The sequence below is a fragment of the Biomphalaria glabrata genome, chromosome 18 (genome assembly GCF_947242115.1).
Source record: "Biomphalaria glabrata chromosome 18, xgBioGlab47.1, whole genome shotgun sequence".
Classification (NCBI taxonomy): domain Eukaryota; kingdom Metazoa; phylum Mollusca; class Gastropoda; family Planorbidae; genus Biomphalaria; species Biomphalaria glabrata.
Genome location: NC_074728.1, coordinates 18135071 through 18157889, shown reverse-complemented (window position 1 = coordinate 18157889; position 22819 = coordinate 18135071). Strand labels below are relative to the sequence as shown.

General features: G+C 36.4%; 2 protein-coding genes across 2 annotated transcripts in view; one reads left to right on the top strand and one right to left on the bottom strand.

Moving 5' to 3' along the window:
• LOC106057859 (uncharacterized) overlaps positions 1 to 8322 on the top strand; it is a 44126-nt gene extending 35804 nt beyond the window's left edge. Inside the window, exons 22-27 of the mRNA XM_056017706.1 lie at positions 925 to 1017; positions 2723 to 2789; positions 4422 to 4536; positions 5433 to 5531; positions 7235 to 7291; positions 8162 to 8322. Coding sequence (XP_055873681.1) covers positions 925 to 1017; positions 2723 to 2789; positions 4422 to 4536; positions 5433 to 5531; positions 7235 to 7240 — 380 coding nt within the window. The 3' untranslated portion in view covers positions 7241 to 7291; positions 8162 to 8322. The remainder of the gene's footprint in view (positions 1 to 924; positions 1018 to 2722; positions 2790 to 4421; positions 4537 to 5432; positions 5532 to 7234; positions 7292 to 8161) is intronic.
• A 12769-nt stretch (positions 8323 to 21091) lies between these two features.
• Positions 21092 to 22581, bottom strand: LOC106068978 (beta-1,3-galactosyltransferase 1-like). The gene has a single exon (XM_013228522.2). The coding sequence runs from the start codon at positions 22436 to 22438 to the stop codon at positions 21296 to 21298; it is 1143 nt and encodes a 380-aa protein (XP_013083976.2). The 5' UTR covers positions 22439 to 22581; the 3' UTR covers positions 21092 to 21295.
• Positions 22582 to 22819: the final 238 nt, after the last annotated feature.

Below are 22819 nucleotides of genomic sequence, written 5' to 3'. Positions count from 1 at the left end.
CATTGGCTACTTATCAAAGGGCTCGAATTCAAATCCCTATCCGACCTTAGCTGTGTTTCCTAAGCCATAATGGCAGCACGGAAACCTTCTCTCGAATACTGTTTACAGCTAACGCTACTGGTCCACAAGAGAGACTGGACCAGCGCTAGGTCTTTTTCTTATTCTCTCTTTGTTTCATTCTCCCTTTCTTTCTATTTCTCTTTTCTCTCCATTTCTCTTTCTATCTCTCGCTTTCTTTTTATCTCTTTCTCTTTCTTATCTTTCTCTCTTTCATTTGTTACTCTCTTTCTTTCTCTCTTTCTTTCTGTCTCTCTTTCTCTCTTTCATTTGTTACTCTCTTTCTTTCTTTCTCTCGTTCATTCGTTACTCTCTCTCTCTCTTTCTCTCTTCTTCTTAGTCTAACTTTCTCTCTTTCATTTGTTACTCTCTTTTTCTTTCTCTCTCTCTCTCTTTTTTCTCGCTTTCATTTGTTACTTTCTCTCTCTTTCTCCCTTTTTTTCTCTATATCTCTCTCACTCTTTTCTCACTCTGTCATTTTTTCTTCCTCTCTTTTTCTTTCTTTATATCTCTATCTTTCTTTTTCTCTTTTGCACTCTCTCTCTATTTTTCTATTCTTCTGTGTTTCTCTCTTTCATCTATTGGAAGACCGAAGTAAGACGAAATGATTCTCTTTACACAATGATAAAAACTGATTTCACAAAGATTTAAGAAAACAAATTATACACCTTATAATAGTTCTAACCCTCATAATATATCTCCTTGAAATCGTTGGAAGTTAACTAGAGGTCATATCGAAAGTCTGATAGTGCTGAGCTGGTTTCTGTATAATTCATTTTCTTTTCTTCCTTATATACTAGATTGTAAGGTATTTTGAAGGATTTTTTTTAAATTGTGCTTTTACTTTTTGATTGCTTCCTATTTTAGAGTGTGAACTGTTTGAGTTTGGTGCCAACTGCGAGGGAAACTGTCTCAATAAATGTGCTGAAGATTGTTTAGAAAGATACGACGGAACGTGCCGTAAGTCTGGCGAGGTTTTTATTGGATTGCGTTTGGCTTTGCAAGAATACACGAGTTGGCAATACTTATGCTAATTTAAAACTTTAAATCTTACGGGAAAATAAAGTTGCTCTATAAAATTATGATTTACATGTATATGGTTGTTTAAGGTTAGCCCAGTTAACTTGTCCTAAGAATAATACATGAGCTACTTAGTGATAATTAGTTGATTGATTGATTTTGATGAGCTACAGAATTCTATTTTGAAGTTCATGTATCACCTAAGTAACTTGATCATCTCTCTCTCTTTCTCTCTCTCTCTCTCTCGTTAAATGTTTGTTTTGTAAAATGTTTTACATGTTTCGGATGTTCCTTCAGAGTTGAAGATAGTTTACTTCTTAGTCCAAACCTCCCGCAGGACGACGGGGGATGGGAGCGGGCAGGATTTGAACCCTCGACCATCGATAAATCCGAACGACAGTCCAGTGCGCAAACCGCACGACCAGGCAGCCATCCTCTCTCTCTTGGTCCCAATCAATGTCCACCTCACCATCTTTCTTTCTTTTCCTATTTTACTATTCTCTCCATCAATCCATGATATCTCTCTTTGCTTCTCTTTTCTTCTTTCACTATTCTCTCCATCTATCACATCTCTCTTTCTTTCTCTCTCTCTCTCTCTCTCTCTGTTCCTCTTGAACAAATCTTAATAAAAACCTAATATAACTTTTATTAAGAACTAGCCGGTTATTACCCGCGGCCTGCGGGCCTTAGTTTGGGTATTACTGATCTAGTGGACTGGATCCAGTTCTATATCAAACAGAGAGAACGTTAAAATTACATTTTTTTATTTGGTCAAAATGAAAGTAGACTAGGCGTACAGTTCAGCCGACATATTGATATGAAATATAAAATACTGTAAAAATGGGTTTACCCGATTTGTTAAAAAGTTTCGCCCTTTCATTGAGATAAATTTAGTTTTTATTTTGTTTTTAGAACCTTCTGGTTGTGGTACGTTAAACATACAGTAGGCCTACAATCTCCGCCATGATCTAAGTAATATCTATACCAAGTTTTATCAGGATTGGTCTAACGGTTTTGATTTCCTTGCGGGGCATACGTACATAGGCCTACATACAGACATACATACTCCTTACATTCTATTTAATATATTAGATATACACAGATTTAATTTGAAAGTGAATGCATGCAGAAGTAAGTGTCATGATAATTAAAACAAGATAGAACTCACTACAAATAAATAGCACCATTTTCTCACATTAGTTAATTAGATTGGCGCGGTGGCTGAGCGGTAAAGCGCTTGGCTTCCGAACCGGAGTCCGGGGTTTGAATTCTGGTGGAGACAAGGATTTGTAATTTTGGGATCCTCGGGCGCCCCTGCGTCCACCCAGCTCTAATGGGTACCTGACATTAGTTGTGGGAAAGTAAAGTTGGTTGGTCGTTGTGCTGGCCACATAGCACCCTTGTTAACCGTAGACCACAGAAACAGATGACATTTACATCATCTGCTCTATAGACCACGATGTCTGAAAGAAGAACATTACTTTAAGGGTTAATTAAGATGAACACTAGATATTCAAATCTTCGCTTCAGTTTTACAATCCAGTGCTCACACAAAAAGCAAAGTTTTAAAAAATGTTCCACACATCATTCCAATCATCATCTCTAACAATTATTTCTTCGTTGTTGTTGTTTTTTTCTTCTTTAGCCTTTAACAAAATTCATCTTCTGTGGATATTCCTATTTATAATCCCAGTTGGAGGTTTAGCTTATATGTAAGTATTTATAATTTAATTCGAAACAATTATTTAAAAATGCATGTAACAACTGAAAATAAAAGTATTAAAAAGTATATACCATGACTTAAAAGAATTGTTTATTGTGGTACACTCCCTACAAACAAAAATGTCTGAGGCCTATACATTTTTTATAAAGCTGATATCAACTCAATTTATCTGTCTGGTAAATAGTTTGAACACGTTGTTTCTTTAACAACCAACCATGACGCTGCCACTAACCGTCGGCCATAGAAATTGTTAAGCTTTACGCTGTCTTCTCCGTAGATCACAAGGTACCTTTACCTTATTAAAGGAAAGTTGTTTAGGCTATGAAGGGAGAGAACTAGTGCTGACCTTTTCATGAGGCAACTATTTTTCTGGCTACTTGAAAACTTTCGTTCATCTGGTAAACTTGTGCAGGTCAGTGCAGAAGACGATAACAAAGGTGTACACACATTTATTTTTTTTTGAAACGCTAAGTTCTGCAGAGCACTGAAGCATGAAGCACCTTGGGAGAGCCTACCAGAACTGAAGCATGAAGCACCTTGGGAGAGCCTACCAGAACTGAAGGCTATCCAAAACCGGAACATTATATGATAACCATGTTCAGGGCCTTTCCCTGTCTCATAGGGTTTTATTTTGCATGGTTCGAACTAAATTCACAAATATATCTCGTGATAACAAAGCTTATATCAACTCTCTCTTGTCTGTCTCTCTGTCTGGTAACAATTTTGAACACGTTTCGTGTCCTTCACACCATCTCGAAACAAGTTGGAACTATTAGTCAGTTAATTATTAGACATTTTTATTTCGAAAAAAGGAAAATACACTCTAAATTATTGTAAATGTGGAGTTCTTCTCTTTGGATTACCTTTTTTTTAAAGTATTTTTTTCTTTATTTTGCTTTTTTCTTTTATTCCTGACCATGAAAGCCAACCGATATTGGCCTGATATTGATCTGCATGGAAATACACATTACGAGTAAACCACAAAGAGAATTTTATTTTGTCAAGCCATTACTGATGCTTTGATTCCAGTGTACAGCTCAATCTTCTATTCAATTAGAGGTCTGGAGTTTATGATGGGAAGGGGAGGTGGGTCCGCATCTAAAGCAATAAATAGTAAATCTAGTTTAATGAAGTGTTTTTATTTTTAAAATAAAAAATATTGTAATATAAACATCAAGTAGGATGTGAAGTGGCTAAGTGGAAACTCGCTTGGCTTCCAAACCAAGGGGTCCCGGGTTCAAATCCTGGTGAAAACTGGGCTTTTTAATATCCGGATCTTTAATGCGCCTCTTAGTGCACCCAGCTCTAGTAAAGACGATTGGTAGTTGTGCTGGCCACATGAAACCCTCGTTTACCGTGGGCCACAGAAACAGATGGGTCTCTCCTTGTACCTGGCGACCTTAAAACTCACTGCCCGCTTTCTTTCACCTGCTCGAAGGGAAGTAATCTCAGCCTGGTTCCTTTGCCAATTGGGTTTATGACTCGGTAGTCACGCCTGAAATACTGCATGCTAAATCTTCGCACTAAATGTGCTCTATAACGTCCGCAATTAGTTTGAGTGTTTTCCGGTCTCTAACGACCATACACCGCAGTAGTGACTTGCTAAAAATGTTTATACTAGACTCTACGAACGGAAAGCCTCAGAACCTTTGGTCATAGAGAACATTGAGTCAGTGATAGCCTTCACCAATGAGAAGGAAACAGACATCACGACACACATGTCTACAACTACCACGGTAATTAACTCTATCTGCTCATGTGGTAATTAAATCTATCTGCTCATGTGGTAATTAACTCGTTTAATTTCTTGTATTGTTCGCATATTTTTTTAAGCTTACTTAGGTCTTCCCGTGCAGTTGGGCGCTTAGGGCCGGAAGCTGTCTCCAAAGAGATCGATCAAAAGCGATATCCAAAGCCTCTTCCCAGCTAGTACCCACGAAGTTTAGGTCTTCTAAGAAGGTGCGACGCCATGTTGGACGTGGATAGCCTTGTTTTTGTTCTCCAATTTTTGGCTACCATGTTAGCTATGACTTTGGCAAACTTGTTTCGTCTTAGTGTCGTCTTATATTTTACAGACGTTACTTATAACAAGAAGATAATGGCGTCATACGTGTATCCATGTGTTAATGTAGTCATGCCAACTTTAAGTAGTTGGTAGTCTGTCCGTCCGTCCTTTCGTCCCGTTTAGATCTAAACTAGAAACGATATTGAAAATCCGACATCATGATATTTTAGACCTTTCAAAGTTTTGATGCAACGGCTGCGTTTATATTTTCTGAAACAAAACTGTTAGATCAATTAGATAATCATCATAAGACATCAGTTAAGCCAGGTTCACATCTGACTTCTAATTCACTTTTACCTATCCGTTGGGGCACCGCACAAGATCTGTCAACTTTCTTTTTCCATTCTTCTTTATCACTTGCCTTTGATAGCTTTTTATTCAGAGATTCTTTCTGAAAATATTGAAATCTTGCTTTTTACCTGTCTAGTTGGACCACTTCGGGTGCCGATTTTGAGTTTGTGCAAGTAGTATAATTTTTCTTACCGAATTAATGCAATTAGGATAATTAGATAGGTTTTTTATGTGAAAAATAAACAAGAATGAGTCTAAGACTGTTACTTGTCTTAGGAACTGTCTCGTGAATCTCATACAACGTTCGGTCCACACTTCCACCAGGGGGAGAGTGCCACTACGAGAAAGAACATATCTATTGGTGACATGATCTCGGTATGTAACTCCAATGTTCCTTCTTAGCGAAACAAACTTTAACAAGCAAAAATAGCAACAGTTTCTTACCATCTTGACGAAATAAAAAGGCAATACAACTTTTTAACGTCCTTTGTAAAGGGAGAGAAGCTGTTATTAATTTTATGTTGTCTCCATAGACATAAATAAATATAGACTGGCCGATTAAAGAGTTTTATGAAACAAAAATTTGTGACTTGCAATTTTTTGTACTTTATTATACAGCATTTATGAGCAGTATAAAAGTATAAATATTCATATCTATTTCAGCTATAACCTATATAAGTATTACAATATTTTCACTAGTGTTTTGTTTAATCTCTAAGAATGAAGATCATGCAACTTTTCATTATTCGGAAATCCGAATACAATAGATGTACATGTTTTCAAGTTACATGAAGAAACGAACATTAAATCTAGTTTGAACAAAAATTGTAAAGTATAATATCCACATTATATACTACGGTAAAGTAGGCCTACAATACACCCTCTATATTTTTATTTTGTAGTTAAAAACATAACATTCAATTCTTACATCTATATTCAGAATAACTGCTTCTAGCTATCCCATCATGCCTGAAACTATTAACCGAGGCTCGGCACGTTTAATTATCCCTCTGTCCCCTCAATGTAAATGTTCAAAAACTCAGGGAATCCATATTAAAATATTGGTAAAACCATTGTCAACTACATACTAAGAAGTAGTTTGCTTTAGAAGCGAAAGAGTTAAAAATGGGATTCTCCAATACTGAAGAGTGCACTCTCATAACTATCGCTATATGAATTAGACTTCTATGTACTTCTCGATGATGACAGCTGATCTTGTAACACTCTGACCGACAGTGGGATGAGGGAGTTTTTAAATCTTTCTGTTTTAGTTCTAATGGAAAACAGACAACCAATTCGTTCAGACCTTATGTAATAGTGTTTTAATGGATGAAGGTTATAGCTAGATATTCGCCATAGATGACAATCTCCAATACTAAACGTTATATTTTAACAAAGCTTATATCTACTCTGTCTGTCTGGTAAAAAGTGTGCACACGTTATTTCTCCAACACATATTATCGGATCAAGTTGAAACTTCGCACAATTATTAAGTGACATAGAAAATACATGAAATTAATTTAAAGAAAACGTAACCGATTAAACAAATCAATACTGGCAATCATGGGCGTAGCCGGGGGGGGGGGTTCAAACTGGGTAGATCGGATTTAGTGACTGATTTTTTGCTTTAATTTTGTTTATTTTAGGTGAGACTTTAATACTAAACCATCACTTGCCCGACACAGCCAAGGGGGTATTAGTTAAAAAAACCCTTACCAGGCGGACAATCCCCAAATTCGAAGAACACAGTTAAGGAAGATTCTGATTTTAAAACCCCCTCCAAAATTTACGATAAGGCCCCTCTTTAATATAAAAAAAGCAAATTACACACTCAAAATTCTATGAGGAATTAATCTTCTTAATAGTAGCAACACTGTCTGGTTCTTTCACATGAGATGTTCATATCCTCAAAAACAGCTTAAGCAAAACATAACATTAAAAAAAAAACAGCCTAAGAATTTTATTCTTGATCTTTATCATGATTTTATCATGTGTTTATCACGTGTTTATCATATGTTTATCATGTGTTTATCAAATGTGTATCATGTGTTTACTTATTATATTATTAATTCTTACAGCTCTAATCAGCATAACTGCTTCTGGCTATTCCATTATATCTGAGACAACTGGCCGAGGTTCGTAAAATGTTGCCACAATTAAAGCTATTAAAAGTATTTTTAAAACTGCCCATTTGATTGTATGATGCATGGTTTTATAAACTGGCGGAGTGTTAAACACTTTGACCTGCCAACCAGGGCGTCACGAAATCGAATGCCGATAAGGACTGATATTTGTAATTCATAATTTTGAGAACCATTCGAAGATTACCCAGCTCTAAAGGGAAGTGATTTAAGTTTTGAGTTTACTGGGCATTGCCAAGCATTGAGTACCCTAAAAATCACCACAGACTATGTAATTGATAAGTGTTAAGCTTTATCAATGATTCACATATATGTTAAGGAATTAAATTAGTCTAACATGCATTTTGGGCATTTTAATTGATTTAAATGGCTGTTAAAATTTTGGAGCTAAACTAACAAAATGATGAAATTAAAAAAATCTATTATGCAGCTTTATTACTGATCTCCATTAAGCTAGCCGATTCAAAATGGAGAATTAATAATAAATAAATTATAGATTTTATATAGCTTTTATATAGCGCTACTTTCATGCTTATAGCATGCTCAGAGCGCTATGGTCCAATCTCATTTGTGGACTAGTGAGTGGAGAGGGTATTTTGGCGCTCAGTAAATACAACTTTGCTCGAGTCGGGTGTCAAGCCTCAAGCCTCGAGCCCCTCCTAGGTAGCCAAGGCAAGCCAAGTTAAAATGTACTTTGCCTCTCGACCCCGCTTCCCACTAGATCGCTTTAGACCAGAGAAATGTGTATAAATGTAACTTGCTCATTTTTTAATGCTCTACACTGTCAAATGCGGAGAGAAAAAGAATTAAGATTGTAATAATAATCATAAATTAATGAACAATTTGTTGATTTTTTCAATTTAGATGTCTACGAGGTTTCAGGAAGACAGTTCTATAAAGTTGAGGACACAAGAGGTCTAGTTCAATCAACGACAGATTTGGTCTTAAATACTAAACATAAACATAATACAGGAGTAGTAGCCTATAGAAAAAGATATGGGCGCTATTAGAACTGTGTAAAAATAAAATACTTTCAAATCGTTTTTTTTTAAAACTTTATAGATCATTGAATGAGTTTGTTCCTGTTCTCTTTCGTGACTGAAATTTTGTTCTTTTAGTGTGGCGGGTCGTGTGACCTAATTTGAGTACAGCCAACCTGTCCTACATTAGTGACCGACCGTAAACACAAACTATACATAAAGTAACAGTGTAAATAAGTGAGTTTAAAAGTTGTTGTCCTTTTATTTGGAAAACATTTTATATTAGTGATATAGTGAACTTTAATAAAATAAAAATAAATTCGTTCAAGGTGAAGGTTATTAAAAAGTGTGGGTGTGTCTGGTAGTTTCTATCAAATGAGTATATAAGACGAGAGAAGCTTAGTTAGCAAGAGAGTTAATTTGGTAAGAAAGTTAGATTAGATGTCGTTAATTTAAAGTAAAATGTGCTTAGCTTATTAGCATCATTATTGTATTCTGTATCTACTTTGTACATGCATGTATATTGTTTCCAATTTGGTTTTGAAGTTATTAAATTCAATAAATATAACTGTGTTAAGTTATTGTATCATAGTCGTATGTGAAGTAGTTTCTACTCTTGTTATGGCACCCCCAACATCGCATAAATCAGATACTTGTGGTGAAAGTCGACCTTTAATAACATCGTAACACGTGATAAAATGGTCTACGCCAGTGGTTCCCAAACTCTTTTGTCTTGTAGACCCCTTGCCATGTTTTCTGGTTCTCGGTAGACCACCTGTTTAAATTATATTGTATTTTTGCAAATTCATCAACTCCAATTTTTATAAAGTAATTTGTTACTGCAGTGAGTCAAAGAGTGAAGAAGTAATTTAAAGCTACATTGTAAATTAGAGAGACCTTTTTTTTTTCAATTGATAAGATTCAAGTTTAAACCAATAATTAATATGCATTACTGAAACCACTAACACCTTGAAAATGGGATTTGAAATTATATGTCATAACTAATTAAATAAAATCGATAGACCCCTAATTTATTTTTTCGTAGGTCTTTTGGAAGTCTTCGTAGACCCCCGGGGGTCTATATAGACCACTTTGAGAATCACTGGTCTAAGCTTTATGGCTAAGTCAATTCACATTTACTGTACTGCCTTAACAAAGGTCTTTCTAACAGCACGATTAAACGTAGAATGCACTTTTGTTACCAACACTAATGTCCCGGCTGGATGAGTTCAAACCAATCAATACTAATTGGTCGAAAGGTTAATGATTTGTGCAATGTAGTCATCAGTTTGAATAAATTAGAAGCAGATAATGAAAAGCGTTTCGTGTGTTGTTTTGTCTGTCAGAATTAAAAGCTTCGCCCAGAACATTGCTTGTCTGCTCAACGGAATATACAATGGAACAATAGATAGACGAGTCAACAGAAACAAATGAAAGGATTGGGTTTACAGCCAACACAATGAAAAGAGACAAGGAAGAACATATAAGTGCGAAGTCAGCGATTCTATCTATCTATCTATCTATCTATCTATCTATCTATCTATCTATCTATCTATCTATCTATCTGTCTATCTATATGTCTGTCTGTCTGTATGTCTGTCTGTCTGTTTCCCAAATCCAACTATGTAAAATGTATTTAGTCTCGTACTTAGCCAGATAATTCTATTACGAATGTCGTTGTAACAAATCAACAAAGCATCCCCATCTAAATACGGAACATTGTCGGGTTGACTAGCGAGCCTTGTTTGCTATCTAGGGTTGAAGGATGGAGTTCTAATCCAATGACCTTAAAGAGGCCTCTTCGAGGCCCAGAATATTCATGTTGTTAGTCCGCTGAGGACTTGCCACGTTATCAACCAATTTAATGGAACTCGCATTTTTTTAAAGGTTATATTAACTGTCTTCTTCTGTCTGTCTGATTGGAATCTTTCACACGTAATTTTTTACCACTTTCAATTCTCGGATCAAATTGTGACTTCGGACTATTATTCATTGTGATGAATCAACTTTTAAAATGCCTACTATTTAACGATTTGTCGTAATTTTTGGTTTTAAATAGAAATTTTGCAACATAGAGAGATGCTCTCCCTTCATTCAAAATACGTTGGTTTTATTTAATAATCTTCTATCTTCTATATATAAAATTCTCTTCTTCGCTCAAGAGTTTGGATAAGAAGAAGTAAAGGAAAGATCACTCTTTTATTTCTGCGGATAGAGTTATCTCACAAACTGTAAGAGCCTTAAAGTGTAAGAAAGTTATACGGTGTATCATGAAAATTTTATTTCCTACATAGCTTCTTTCACAAGATTACACCATTATCTGATAATGCCTTTTTTTTTATCGCTCATATAATTGGCATTTTCCTTACTGAATGACACCCCAAATTGACATTTCTTGTATATATATTTCAGGAGATTCGTATGAGTTTTCTAAAAATTTTAATAATTTCCGGATATTTCCAGGACTTTTTCGTATATTTTGCAATTACAGGAGATTTCCAGGAGCTCCTGGTGAATCGACAGGAGGCTGCGGGAAATCTGTTATATGCATATTGTTATGACTTTGCCATGCGCACCGCCATCCAAGATAGTGCACAAAGAAGGTGCGCACTATCAGTGACCAGACAAGTCGGATGTTGACATAAGAGACTAACGATTTCCGCCCAAGTCTAGAGCCAATATGGAGATGCTGTACCCAAGGCAGATGTCCTTTGTGTTTGTCATGTCTTAGTGTAAATAAACGTCAATGTCCTCGTTGAGTTGCCTCACTTAAGTTATTACAATTGGTTGTCAGAAGTGGGATTATAGGCAACTCAACGAGAGGAGGTAGGATTTACAATGGCAGCTTTGAAACGATTAGACCAACTCTCAGTTAGAGAGCTTAGGAAGGAACTTCGTAACCGATATGAGATAATTGGTGGTACCAAGGAGGTGCTTACAGGTCGTCTCCGGCAAGCCTTGATAGATGAAGACGAAGATCCAGATACCTACTTATTTGAAATTGTACCTGAGATTTATGAGCTTATTGGCAAGATAAATGAAGCAATGTGTGAACAAATTAACAGTATGGGGAACAAGGTAGATAAAGTGTTGTCTCAGCTGAAAGAAGGAGTTAACTCGTTTGTAAAGGAGCAGTTGCCTGTAGACTCGTTGGTTAAGAAGTTGCGTGGTCAAGACTGTGGTTGCACAAACAGTGGTGACGGAGACGCTGGGGATTTGAGCGCCGTCTGTGTCTGTGTTGTGGGCAAGTCTTGTGGTTGCGACTTTCAAGACGAGAAACGTGATGGCGATTGCTGTGATGATCTCAACGGGATGTACCGAGTCGAACGGAAAGAGACAAATGAAGTATTTGTTCCTGTTGTACCTGTTACCAGTACCTTAACTGAAGTCTGTTATGTGCCTGAAGCGTTTGTTCCTGTTGTACCTGTTACCAGTACCTCAATGAGCCGGACAGATCAAGACAACGTTGGGTCTGCTTTCAAGCCTGTTGCTATGGACCTTAAAGACCTCTGCCTATCTGTCGGTGCTCACGAGGGAAATTCGAAGCTTGACAACTGCATCAAGAAGTTTAGCATGAACTGTACGTGCGGCGCTTCACACATAGAATTTAGATGCCAAGAAAACCACCAACAGCGCATATGTACTTCTACCATCATCATCGACATTGGCATAGATGAATGTCAATCAAATCACTCTAAATCTGAGCTGTCAAGAGAAAGACATTTTCCACTTGAACCTGAAGAGACCTATCTTCTGGACGTAAGAGTGTTGTCTGAGGATGACTTCGGTGCATTGGACTTTGCTTGCAACGTTGCTGCAAGCGAACCTGAAGCTCCCTTGCGAGGCGTCTGTCGGGAAGGTCTGCTGAGACAGCGTGTCCGATCAACGGCTGTGCTGAAGAAAACAGTGCTCGACCCTATCTCTTTGTGTGGCAAACGGCCACGTCATCATCGCAACAACAGCCTGGTCAACTGGAGAAAGAGAAAGCGGCACTGGAAGAAAACAATGCGGATGGCCTCGTGGGGAACACGCTCCCTGCCGCCTGTGGCTCCCACTGATCGACCTCCACCTGAACTGTCAAACCTCAGCTGCAGTGTTTCTTTTCGGGACGAAAAGTGCTAAGACGGGGGCAATGTTATGACTTTGCCATGCGCACCGCCATCCAAGATAGTGCAGAAAGAAGGTGCGCACTATCAGTGACCAGACAAGTCGGATGTTGACATAAGAGACTAACGATTTCCGCCCAAGTCTAGAGCCAATATGGAGATGTTGTACTCAAGGCAGATGCCTTTGTGTTTGTGATGTCCTCGTGTAAATAAACGTCTATGTCCTCGTTGAGTTGCCTCACTTAAGTTATTACAATATGAATTCATCAGAAAATTAACCAATCAGTTCATCAATTAGTCATAATTATCTATTTTTATTTTATATGGACTTTTGTCAGGGTTTAATGTAGACAAATGTAAAATCCCAATGTTAATTACATTAATTCAAATGTTATTGCACATTTTATATTAGGCCAATAATAGAATATGCATGTTTAGACCCCTAAACTCAAGAAAACATTAAGAAACTGGAACAGACACAAAATAGATCAGCGAGATTCACATTTGACTAGAGTAACACCTTTAGTAAAATCTCTAAATATAGAAAGCCTTTAGGATAGAAGTAGCTATTATTATTTGATTGTTCAACAACTATAAAATGAGTGTTTATTAAATTTTAAAATTCAGTTATTGATTACAATTTATCTATAGTTCACTGGGTTTGTGTAGTCATGTGAAACTCTGCAAGCATCCTTAATCTTTGGAATTATTGCCATTAATCTATAGTTCAATTTTGCAACAATGCAACTATAAGTAGACTGTTTTTTTTCTTCTGGATTTCAAACTTAAAAACATCATTAACTAGATGAAAGTTAATGTCTTTAATCTCATTTTTTTTTTTAATTATTCTTTGTGAAAGTGTGATTTGTTCCTTTATCTCATAAAGTTCATAATTTTAATTTTAAAAATCCTTTTTCACGCGACACCATAGATATGCAAAAAGTAAGAAAGGGTTGAAGTTCTAGTAGTTCCAATGTAAAGTTAAAAAAAAAACTACATGTATTTGTTGCGCTGCCTCGTTTTGGTTGTTCGTATCTTGTCAAATTTTGTTTGGTTGGAGAAGTTCGTGGGCTAGCGAGAGCTTGGAACGACTTTTAGTAGAGGGAATCCTTGTACTGTATTTAGAACTAGTGTTTGAGTTTGTGTTTAGAGAGCTAAAGAAATGTGCAATAATGCCTGCCTTTTGTTTGTGTTGTGCTTCTGAAGTATAAATGTCTGATAATGCAATTTTTTTTTTTTTACTTTTAAAAGAAACGCACACAGTCAAATTCAATTTTCACATTATTACACAAAGACGAACATTCTCTCTCTCTCATACAAACACGAACATTCTCTCGCTCTTTCATACAAACACTAACATTCTCTCTCTCTCTCATACGAACACGAACATTCTCTCGCTCTCATACAAACACGAACATTCTCTCACTCTTTCATACAAACACTAACATTCTCTCTCTCTCTCTCTCATACAAACACACATAGTCTCTCTCTCTCATACAAACACGAACATTCTCTCGCTCTTTCATACAAACACACACAGTCTCTCGCTCTTTCATACAAACACACACAGTCTATCGCTCTCTCATACAAACACACACAGTCTATTGCTCTTCCATACAAACACAAACATTCTCTCTCATACAGACACACACATTCTCTCTCTCTTACAAACACTCACATTCTCTCTCTCTCATACAAACAGACACACACATTTTCTCTCTCTCTGTCATTCAAATACACACATTTTCTCTTTCTCACACACACATTAATAACGAACCCACACATTTAAACAAGAGCAAATAATCAAATACTATTGCACAGTTACAACACTCACATAACACATATTTGAATCAAAATGTAGTAACGTATTACATGTTCGTCTGCATCGTTTGGTCTTTAGTAACCTCCTCCCATTGAACCATAGGCGTCTTTTTGACTTAATCTGTCAGCGCGAACTTACAAGAAAGCTCGCACAAATAAAACTAGGTTACAAAGACAGTTTGTGTGGAAACTCAAAATCAGCCACCGAAGTGGTCCACCCAGGCAGGTGTGACGATACGAAACTTGCATGCAAAATTTCATTTGAGTTTTTCCAAGCGAACCGTGAGAAACTTTAAATTTTAACTTAAACAATTATTTTCTTGTCCACCCATAACTAATTTCTTGTAGGATTTATCCCCCCTCGCACGTTTCTCACGGGACGAATCTCGACGTAAAACATTAACTAGCTTCTCTAGGGCTAACTTTTAATTATTGACCGCTGGACAGGTGACCAGCACACATTAAGTCGCTGCACCAGCGCTACACGCCGCGGCCTAATAACTTTCACACCTATCCCCCCTCCCCCGCAGGATACACATCGCTCTAAGAATAGCATTGCACTCGGGCTGGACAGATACATATTCGCTTAAGACTTTACTCTCACGGTAGGCAACGAATATTGACCATAAATCTGACCTGACGCCTGACATCTCCGGTACATCGATACATGTGAGAAAATCAGCTAGCTTTCTTCCCCACCCGTTAAACGAAAAGTCCCATCTATATATAGAGAGAGACCAAAGCATTCCAAGTTAGGCCCGCTAGGATTCATACAGTCTCCTCTGTTAGGAAGTTTAGTTGTGAGGATTCATTAGGGACAAACGGGTAAGTGTAAACATTTTTCTACACTCATTTTATCCTATAGGAATGTGTGAGTACACATTAGTACACAACCACGTTCCCCGTCATTACATTATAACTTTATTGTGTACGTATCTTGTACTATTTTATGTCAATGCTATATCTTCATATAGTATTATTAATGCCGCTATGGGTGTCTACATTTGAAACTATAGTCATTATATTTAATTTGTTATGTTTCATCCATTCCTGTATTTTAGTGATTGATGTAAACAATAACCTTTCGTGAATCTAAGTACTGTCTAAGAACTTAGATCACAGTGCTCTAAACTTACAGAGCCCATGTGAAATTAACCATTTCACATTTCTATTATATCCCTCATACATATTATGTCTCACACGCTTGTGAACTTATAGTTCCTTAGATGAGTTTCATTTTGATTAATTATATCAAACCCTTATATTATATCTCGATTCCTAGTATTTACATTTCATCTTATCCTTTAGTATATAATATGCTCATTCTCCATTTTACTATAACTGATTACTTATCGACGTAATCTCATTTAATGGATGAATCTTGACTAGTATCATCCTACATTGTACAATAGCACATTTATTGTGGTTATCTTACTTATATCCTTTTGTTATTGAGTTATATGCGCATGCTTTAAGATCTTATACTTAATTGTCTTAAATGCCTTATTGGGATTGATACCAATGCCTACATCTGATTGATTGCAAGGCATATGGGAATCCCTACTCAATGTCCTTAGGAGGTTCCTAATTGTATGTCTTATCCCCAGCCTGGTTGCTAGCCCTGATTGCTACCCCCGATTGCTACACACGATTGCTACAACTACCAGATCTCCATAGAAAGCTGTAACCGGAGCAGACCACATCAGATACCCCCCCCCCCAATTATATACCTGTTAGCAAGAAGGCATTGCCTACTGTCCTTGGCCTTAACATATTGCCTAGTGTCCACAGTGCCTCATACTGCCCAGTATCATCTGCCCAGTACCCTGCCCAAACTGTCCACTGCCCAATAGCTATTGCCTAATGCCGACAGATTAGAGCAACCTTCGCAGCAGAAGATAAACTGGTGTTGAGTTAGCACGGCTCTCTACGAGCTAGAGATCACAGCTGAGAGATCATCCCACTACAACTTAGTCTGCAGCACCAACCCTCTCTATTGCTAAACAGGCAGCGGCCTCACCCTAGAGCCAGTTTGCCTAAAGCAAAGAGAACATCTCGAGCCGACGTCCTAAGACAGAGCCGGATGACTCATCCTTCTGAGTGCCAGTCCTACGACCGCCAGAAGACGACCCACGGGCTTGCAGATAAGAAAATAAGTAGCAGACATAGGAACATTCTTCTCCTCCAATCACTCAATAATTAGCAATCCATGATGAGCAGTTATTTTAGATATTAGTATCTTCATTTCATTTCTTAATTATAATTTTATTTGACCATTTTTCTTTTGTAAGCTTTCATTCATTAAATTATATTTATTTATAAACTTATAATATTGGTCTGTTCTTACTGTTAGTTGCGGTGTGCCTGTACAAAATCTTATATGTGAGCGGAATAAAATTAATCAAATTTCCCATAGACCTAAACAAACAAGCCGTATATTAACTAATTAACATCTCGTCACAGCAGGTAAAAAGTCAGGTTTCAATATTTTCACCAGAATCAAAGACAATTGACAGAGAAAAATGGAGAAAACAGGTTGACAGATCTTGTGTGGTGCCCCAGCGGTCCAGCAGACCAAAGGATGCGTGAAAATGAATGTGACGTTAGCTGTGAACCTGGTCTAACTGATTTTTATAATGAATATTCAATAAATCCAATTGTTTTGTAAAGGGTCAATCTAATCAAATTCAAATCCTCAAAAAAAAAAAAAAAATCCGTAAAAAAAAAAAATTCCATTGATTGAGTGTATTATGGTTGGTGTAATTCATTGCACTTCACGCGATAATATGAAAACCCACTTATTAATTGTTTTTTAAAATTCTGTCCAACTTATATACATACTAAATAGATTTTTTTCGTTTTAAAAAATAGTAAACATTTTTTGTGTAAATGTAGTAGATAGTAAAACAGAACTTATTCAACTTAGCAAGCTGCCAAGCTTCAAGTTTTCTCTTATGCAGCAGGCAAAGTCAAATTCGTTGTTTTTATCTTGGCCTTTATTGGGGCCCCGTATTCACAATTTTACCCGTCGACATTCGAGGCAAGGCATCAGAAATGGTCTTCAGGCTTTCAATGGTTGAGTTCTCATCAAAGGTAGTGACAGACAAACACAGGTTTCACAGCAGCAAGCTTGGACGCAACGTTGTTTTGATCTGTTCGGTTCATTGAGGTACTCGTTGCAGATACATTAGGAACAAAAGCTTCAGGCACATAGCATTCTTCTTTAGGTTTCTTCATCTGTTTCTTTCCTTTGGATTTGGTACATCAAATTGAGGTCGTCGCAGCAATCGTTGTCACCTTTCTGATCTTGAAACTCACCCCCGCAAGACTTGCCCACAACACAGTCACAGACGGCGCTACCATCCCCAGCGCAACCTTCATCACTGTTTGTGCAGCCACAGTCCTGGCCCATAATTTATAGCTTAGACCAGTGTTTCACAAAGTGGGGTACGCGTATCCCCTGGGACACAGGAAGATTTTAAAGGAGGTACTCGTTGTATTAACTAGTATGATTTTATTTAAACACCCATTTATTATGTTCAGTTGATAAATGCTTTTCAGCATTTTCAGCCATTAAAGCCAAAAGAAAATCGCTTCTAAGATTCAAATTAACAATCAGGGAACCAAATGATGATGATTGGTCATCTCAACACAAACTATTTGATTCTCCTTGTTTCAAGCCAGATCATTGTTATTTATCAAATAACTTACATTTATTTTTCTTGTATTATTTGTTATAGGTAGGCCTACCCAAAAATTGATTGTTATATTATATGCTATATGTAGGCCTACCAAAAAATTGATTGTTATATTATTTGGTATATGTAGGCCTACCCAAAATTGATTGCTATATTATTTGTTATATGTAGGCCTACAAAAAAATTGATTGTTATATTATTTGTTATATGTAGGCCTACCAAAAAATTGATTGTTATTAAAATATTAACAAAAATTCCAGAAGAGGTACAAATAGGTCAATAATTTGAGAAACACTGGTCTCGACTTTGACATTTTTTGTTTTACTCCAGCGGATGATTTACCTCAGTGGTTCCCAAACTTTTTTGTCTCGTTGACCCCTTGCCATGTTTTCTGATTTTCGGTAGACCCCCTGCTTAACTTATATTGCATTTTTACACATTCATAAACTAATTTTTTAAACTAATTTCTAACAGCAGTGTATAAATTAATTAATTTGCCTCATGTATTATTGTACAAGTTTTCGCAAAGAGCAGTTACTCGTGTATTTCTTGATCTTTCACATTTTGCTCAAATATTGGTCCTGCGGAGCTATTTTCACTAACAGGAGAAGAGGCAAAGGTGAGTTACTGGCGCCTAAACCAGTAAGCTTCGGGCAGGAGGAACTCATTAGCCTTGGCTTACAGCCCACCTAGCCGAAGGAAAATAGAATTCAAACCTCTGCTGCTTTGAAGCTATACACCCAAACATGGGAAAGGCTTCGTGGGTCAGCCCTGGGGAAAAATATGGAGCTGAAGACCATTAGGTAGTTTGCAGCTTTAATGCTCATCCCACCGATGAGCCCTTGAACTGTAGTGTTACTAACAAAAAATTCGTTTCATAATATCAGATGAAGGTTTGTGTAAAACAGTTTTTAAAACTACTTCAATGTTTTGTTTTTAAAACTACTTCAATGTTTTATCTATAGTGTTTTTCGTATTTGGCTATAGAGATCTTGTAAGACGCTCACAAACCACCATCTTTTCTATATGATGTTGAAGAAAGATTTTGTGGATCTATTCTGACATTTTTTTCTCACTTTTATCTTTTTATCAGGGTGGCATCGTCTCAAATAATGCTCCAGTTTAATTGATTTCATATGGTTATAAAAAGGCAACCGCTTATTTAACAAGGAAATAAATAATCAACGCTTTAAAATCAAGATTTCTTTTTGTTATATATTAGTTACATGTAGACAAAATTAACTATTTAGATTAGTATTGTAATTAAATACAACTATTTTACTTTTGAAAAATTTCGTAAATATTTATAACTAAGGTACAAATCATTTATAAGTGTTTGAAATAGTTACATTAATGGGGTGTGAAAATTAAAATCATAGACCCCCATGGACATCTCATAGACCCCCAATTTACTTGTTTACGGCATCTAGCTTGATATCGTCAATGAGGATGGACGATGGTGCTGTAGCAGGTGGTCCCATCACATAAGTTTTCTTTGTGCTAATGGTTAGGCTCCAAGAATCGCTGATTTACTTTGATTGATAAGCTTGTTATATTAACTTCAAGATTCGCCGATTTACTGACTCCGAGATTCGCCGATTTATTTCAACAGATAACTTGTTATATTGATTCGCTGATTTACTTCAACAGATAACTTGTTATATTGATTCGCTGATTTACTTTGACTATTGAGCTATTTGTGGAAGGTGTTTGAAATGTTTCCTTCAATTGTGACCCGGGTATTAAATAGGTGTTATACCTCGATTTCTTTCGTAAATACGTGTCAAAAAGACCTCTCTGTTAAAGGGGTTTGAGTGGTTAATTAATATTATATTAGGCCCATAGACATAAATAAATATAGACTGGCCGAAGGAAGTAACTTCATGTAACTTGAAAAACATGTATATCTATTGTATTCGGATTTCCGAATTATGAAAAATTGCACGATCTTCATTCTTATGTAATACTTATATAGGTTATGGCTGAAATAGATATGAATACTTAACTTTTATACTGCTCATAAATGCTGTATAATAAAGTACCCAAAATTGCAAGTCACAAATTTTCGTTTCATAAAACTCTTTAATCGGCCAGTCTGTGTATATGTATGTCTATGATTAGGCCACATATTTTTGTGTTGTTTTTTTCTGTTTCTGTTTTGTTGTCACAGATAAATAAATAAAAATACTGCAGACATGAATTAATAATAACAATAATAATTACAGTGACTTTTTGTTTATATAAGAAGACATAGAAGACTATCTTTTTTTATATTGTCACATACTGTTACGTACTTTCTCACAAAAACATTCACAACAAACAATGACACAATATAAACATATAAGCACAGTTTCTAACGTGAAACGACAAATGATTATATTAAAAAGACAAAGAAAATTACAATGAGAAAAATAAAATCATATTGGTATGTAAAATAAAAACAAGCAAAATGTACAAAATACTTTAAAAAACACAAAGCATACATAAGGGAAAGAACTGCAAATTTACTGCTCTAGTTCTCAATACTGTACAATTTATTCGCCTATTTTTCAAATGAAATAAAATGTATTAATTAGCTCTAATCAATTAATAAATGGCATAATTTTTGGATTGTTTCATGTGTTGTCAGTAAAATGAATAATTGTGTAAACGTCAACTTAATCCTAGAAGGGGAAGTGTGTGAAATAAGTTTTCCAAAATGTTTACCAGACAGATGGAATGAGTTGATAGAAGCTTTGTTAGTACATTGTTAAGGTAATAATGCACTAGTTTATCGCTTTTCTTAGTACAACGAGCATCTGGTTCAACCTGTTTTGTAGAATGTTTAGGCTAAGGGTTATCTAGGAATGAAAAAAAAACTGTCATGGAAAACCTATATTGATGAAACTATCCAAAAAAAAATCATTAGGGTTTATTAAAAGAAATTTCTATAAATCAAATAAGAACATAAGCTAAAATGTTATTTAACCTTGGTTAGGCCAATAATAGTTCCTAGTTCCATATGATAGGACAAATTTGTACAAATGCTCCTTCTTCCCAAGTGTTATTAGAGCATGGAATGGGTTGCCTGAGCTAGCCAGGAAAACCAGTGACTTTGCAGAATTTAGGTCATTAATATGCATGACTAAATGCATGACTCGTTGAACTTGATCATCGTCTTTTTTAAAGTAACGTCTATATTATATAAGATAAGATAAGATAAGAAGCTTTTTTCCCGCTATGCACTACTCGCGCTACTCTCATGTAGCCAATTGGTTTATGCCCCTCTGAAACAGTTCACATCTAATCATGTAAAAATGTTTACGATTTTAAGGTAAGCAGCTGTATGGTTATGCTACTCAGGTCTAAATGTCTGATAAAAGTAATTATCGGGGTCACTAATACGTCTTACGGTTAATGTTTAAAATTAAATACGGGGTCGTATAGTACTGGTACGCCTACTTTAGGGGCGCAGATTCCTGTAATGTAAATATCGTCCAGCCATATGGGCTTGACCCGAAGAGCAGCTTGGTAAAGTAGAGATACGGTGCTGGTGGGGTAAGCCAACATATCACCCAAAGCGAATGGCGGTAATACCGGATCCGGAAACTCCTCTTCGGGCAAGTAGTACTTGCTGCCTTTGTAGCGATGCGGCTCCCAGCCGGCTTTCCGGTTTCCGAGAATGAAGTTTTTGTATTTCTGGCTCGTCCTGTTAATCACGGGAAATAATTTAGTATAAGGCATTGTGACGTCGTCGTCGATCCGAACGACAAATCTCGCGTTCCTGCAAAAAGTATGGACCCACCTCAGCATCGATACCGCTTTCAGGCGAATATTTTTATACACATCCTCAAAATCTTCTTGCACCATATCTTGAAACTGATTCCATTCCTTGTCTATCCTCTTCTGTATACCGTACGCCACACGCCCTTTTGGGTATTTGCCAAGAAAGAATAAAATCTTCATTCTTTGTGAGGGTTCGGTGACGTATTTATACATGTTGCTTATTCTCATCCGATATCGTCTTGGGAAACTATCTGGAGCCGAAGGTACAACTAATAGCAAATCGATAGTATCGGAATCGTTGCAAACGTTGCTGGCATTGTAGATGTATGGAAAGTTGTGCTCGTTGATGATTGGTTGGGAAATGAACTCGATGATATCATCTTTGGATTGCATTTCCGCCCTTAGTGCTGGACATGCGCAGTTTGTAGTTTCATTGTTGGTTTGATTCATGTCATCGTACGACTCCACTGAAAGGTCGACACTTAAGATGGGAGAATTAGTCCTCAAGTCGCTAACGATACGTTTTAGTAGCATGGAAGAGTTGTTCTGGTTAGCCAACTCTGTGATGTTGGCGCACGATTGATATACCACGCTTTCCCCACGACGTGACGTTGTGTCCCAATCATCAAGGGCGAAGCCATAGTGTTTAGTTAGAAAATGTGCTTTAATCGTTGTGACGATGATCCATAAAGACATGAGGAACAATGAAGCGAGAAACAGATGTGTCTTAAAACGAAGCCAACGACTAATTGATTTAGTACACTGAACCATTCAAATATCGTCCGAAGGGAGTCGGTAAAAGCACTTCAGGAAACATCAAACTATTATCAAACTATCATTTGTTTGATGTGATGAAAATATTCTTAGACACAGCTATCTATGAAGGCTTTCTGTTGAAATACAAAACATGAATGTGATTAAAGCAGAAAAAATAAATGTTTTGTATACAATGCCGGATTTAATTATGCGGTGGCCTTAGGGCATAAGTTTTGTGTGAGGGTCCCTATAATTTTCGTAAGCTTCAATAAAAATCCACTTTTTAATTAAAAAAAACATACTAATATCTAATTATCTTATTTTCTATATTGCAGAAATTACGTGTAAATTAAATTTAATTTTCCTTCGTTAAAAAATAATATAATTAACTTGCAT

Bases quoted from the DNA above. Each gene is read 5' to 3' on its own strand.
- LOC106068978 (XM_013228522.2), bottom strand. From the start codon at position 22,438: ATGGTTCAGTGTACTAAATCAATTAGTCGTTGGCTTCGTTTTAAGACA.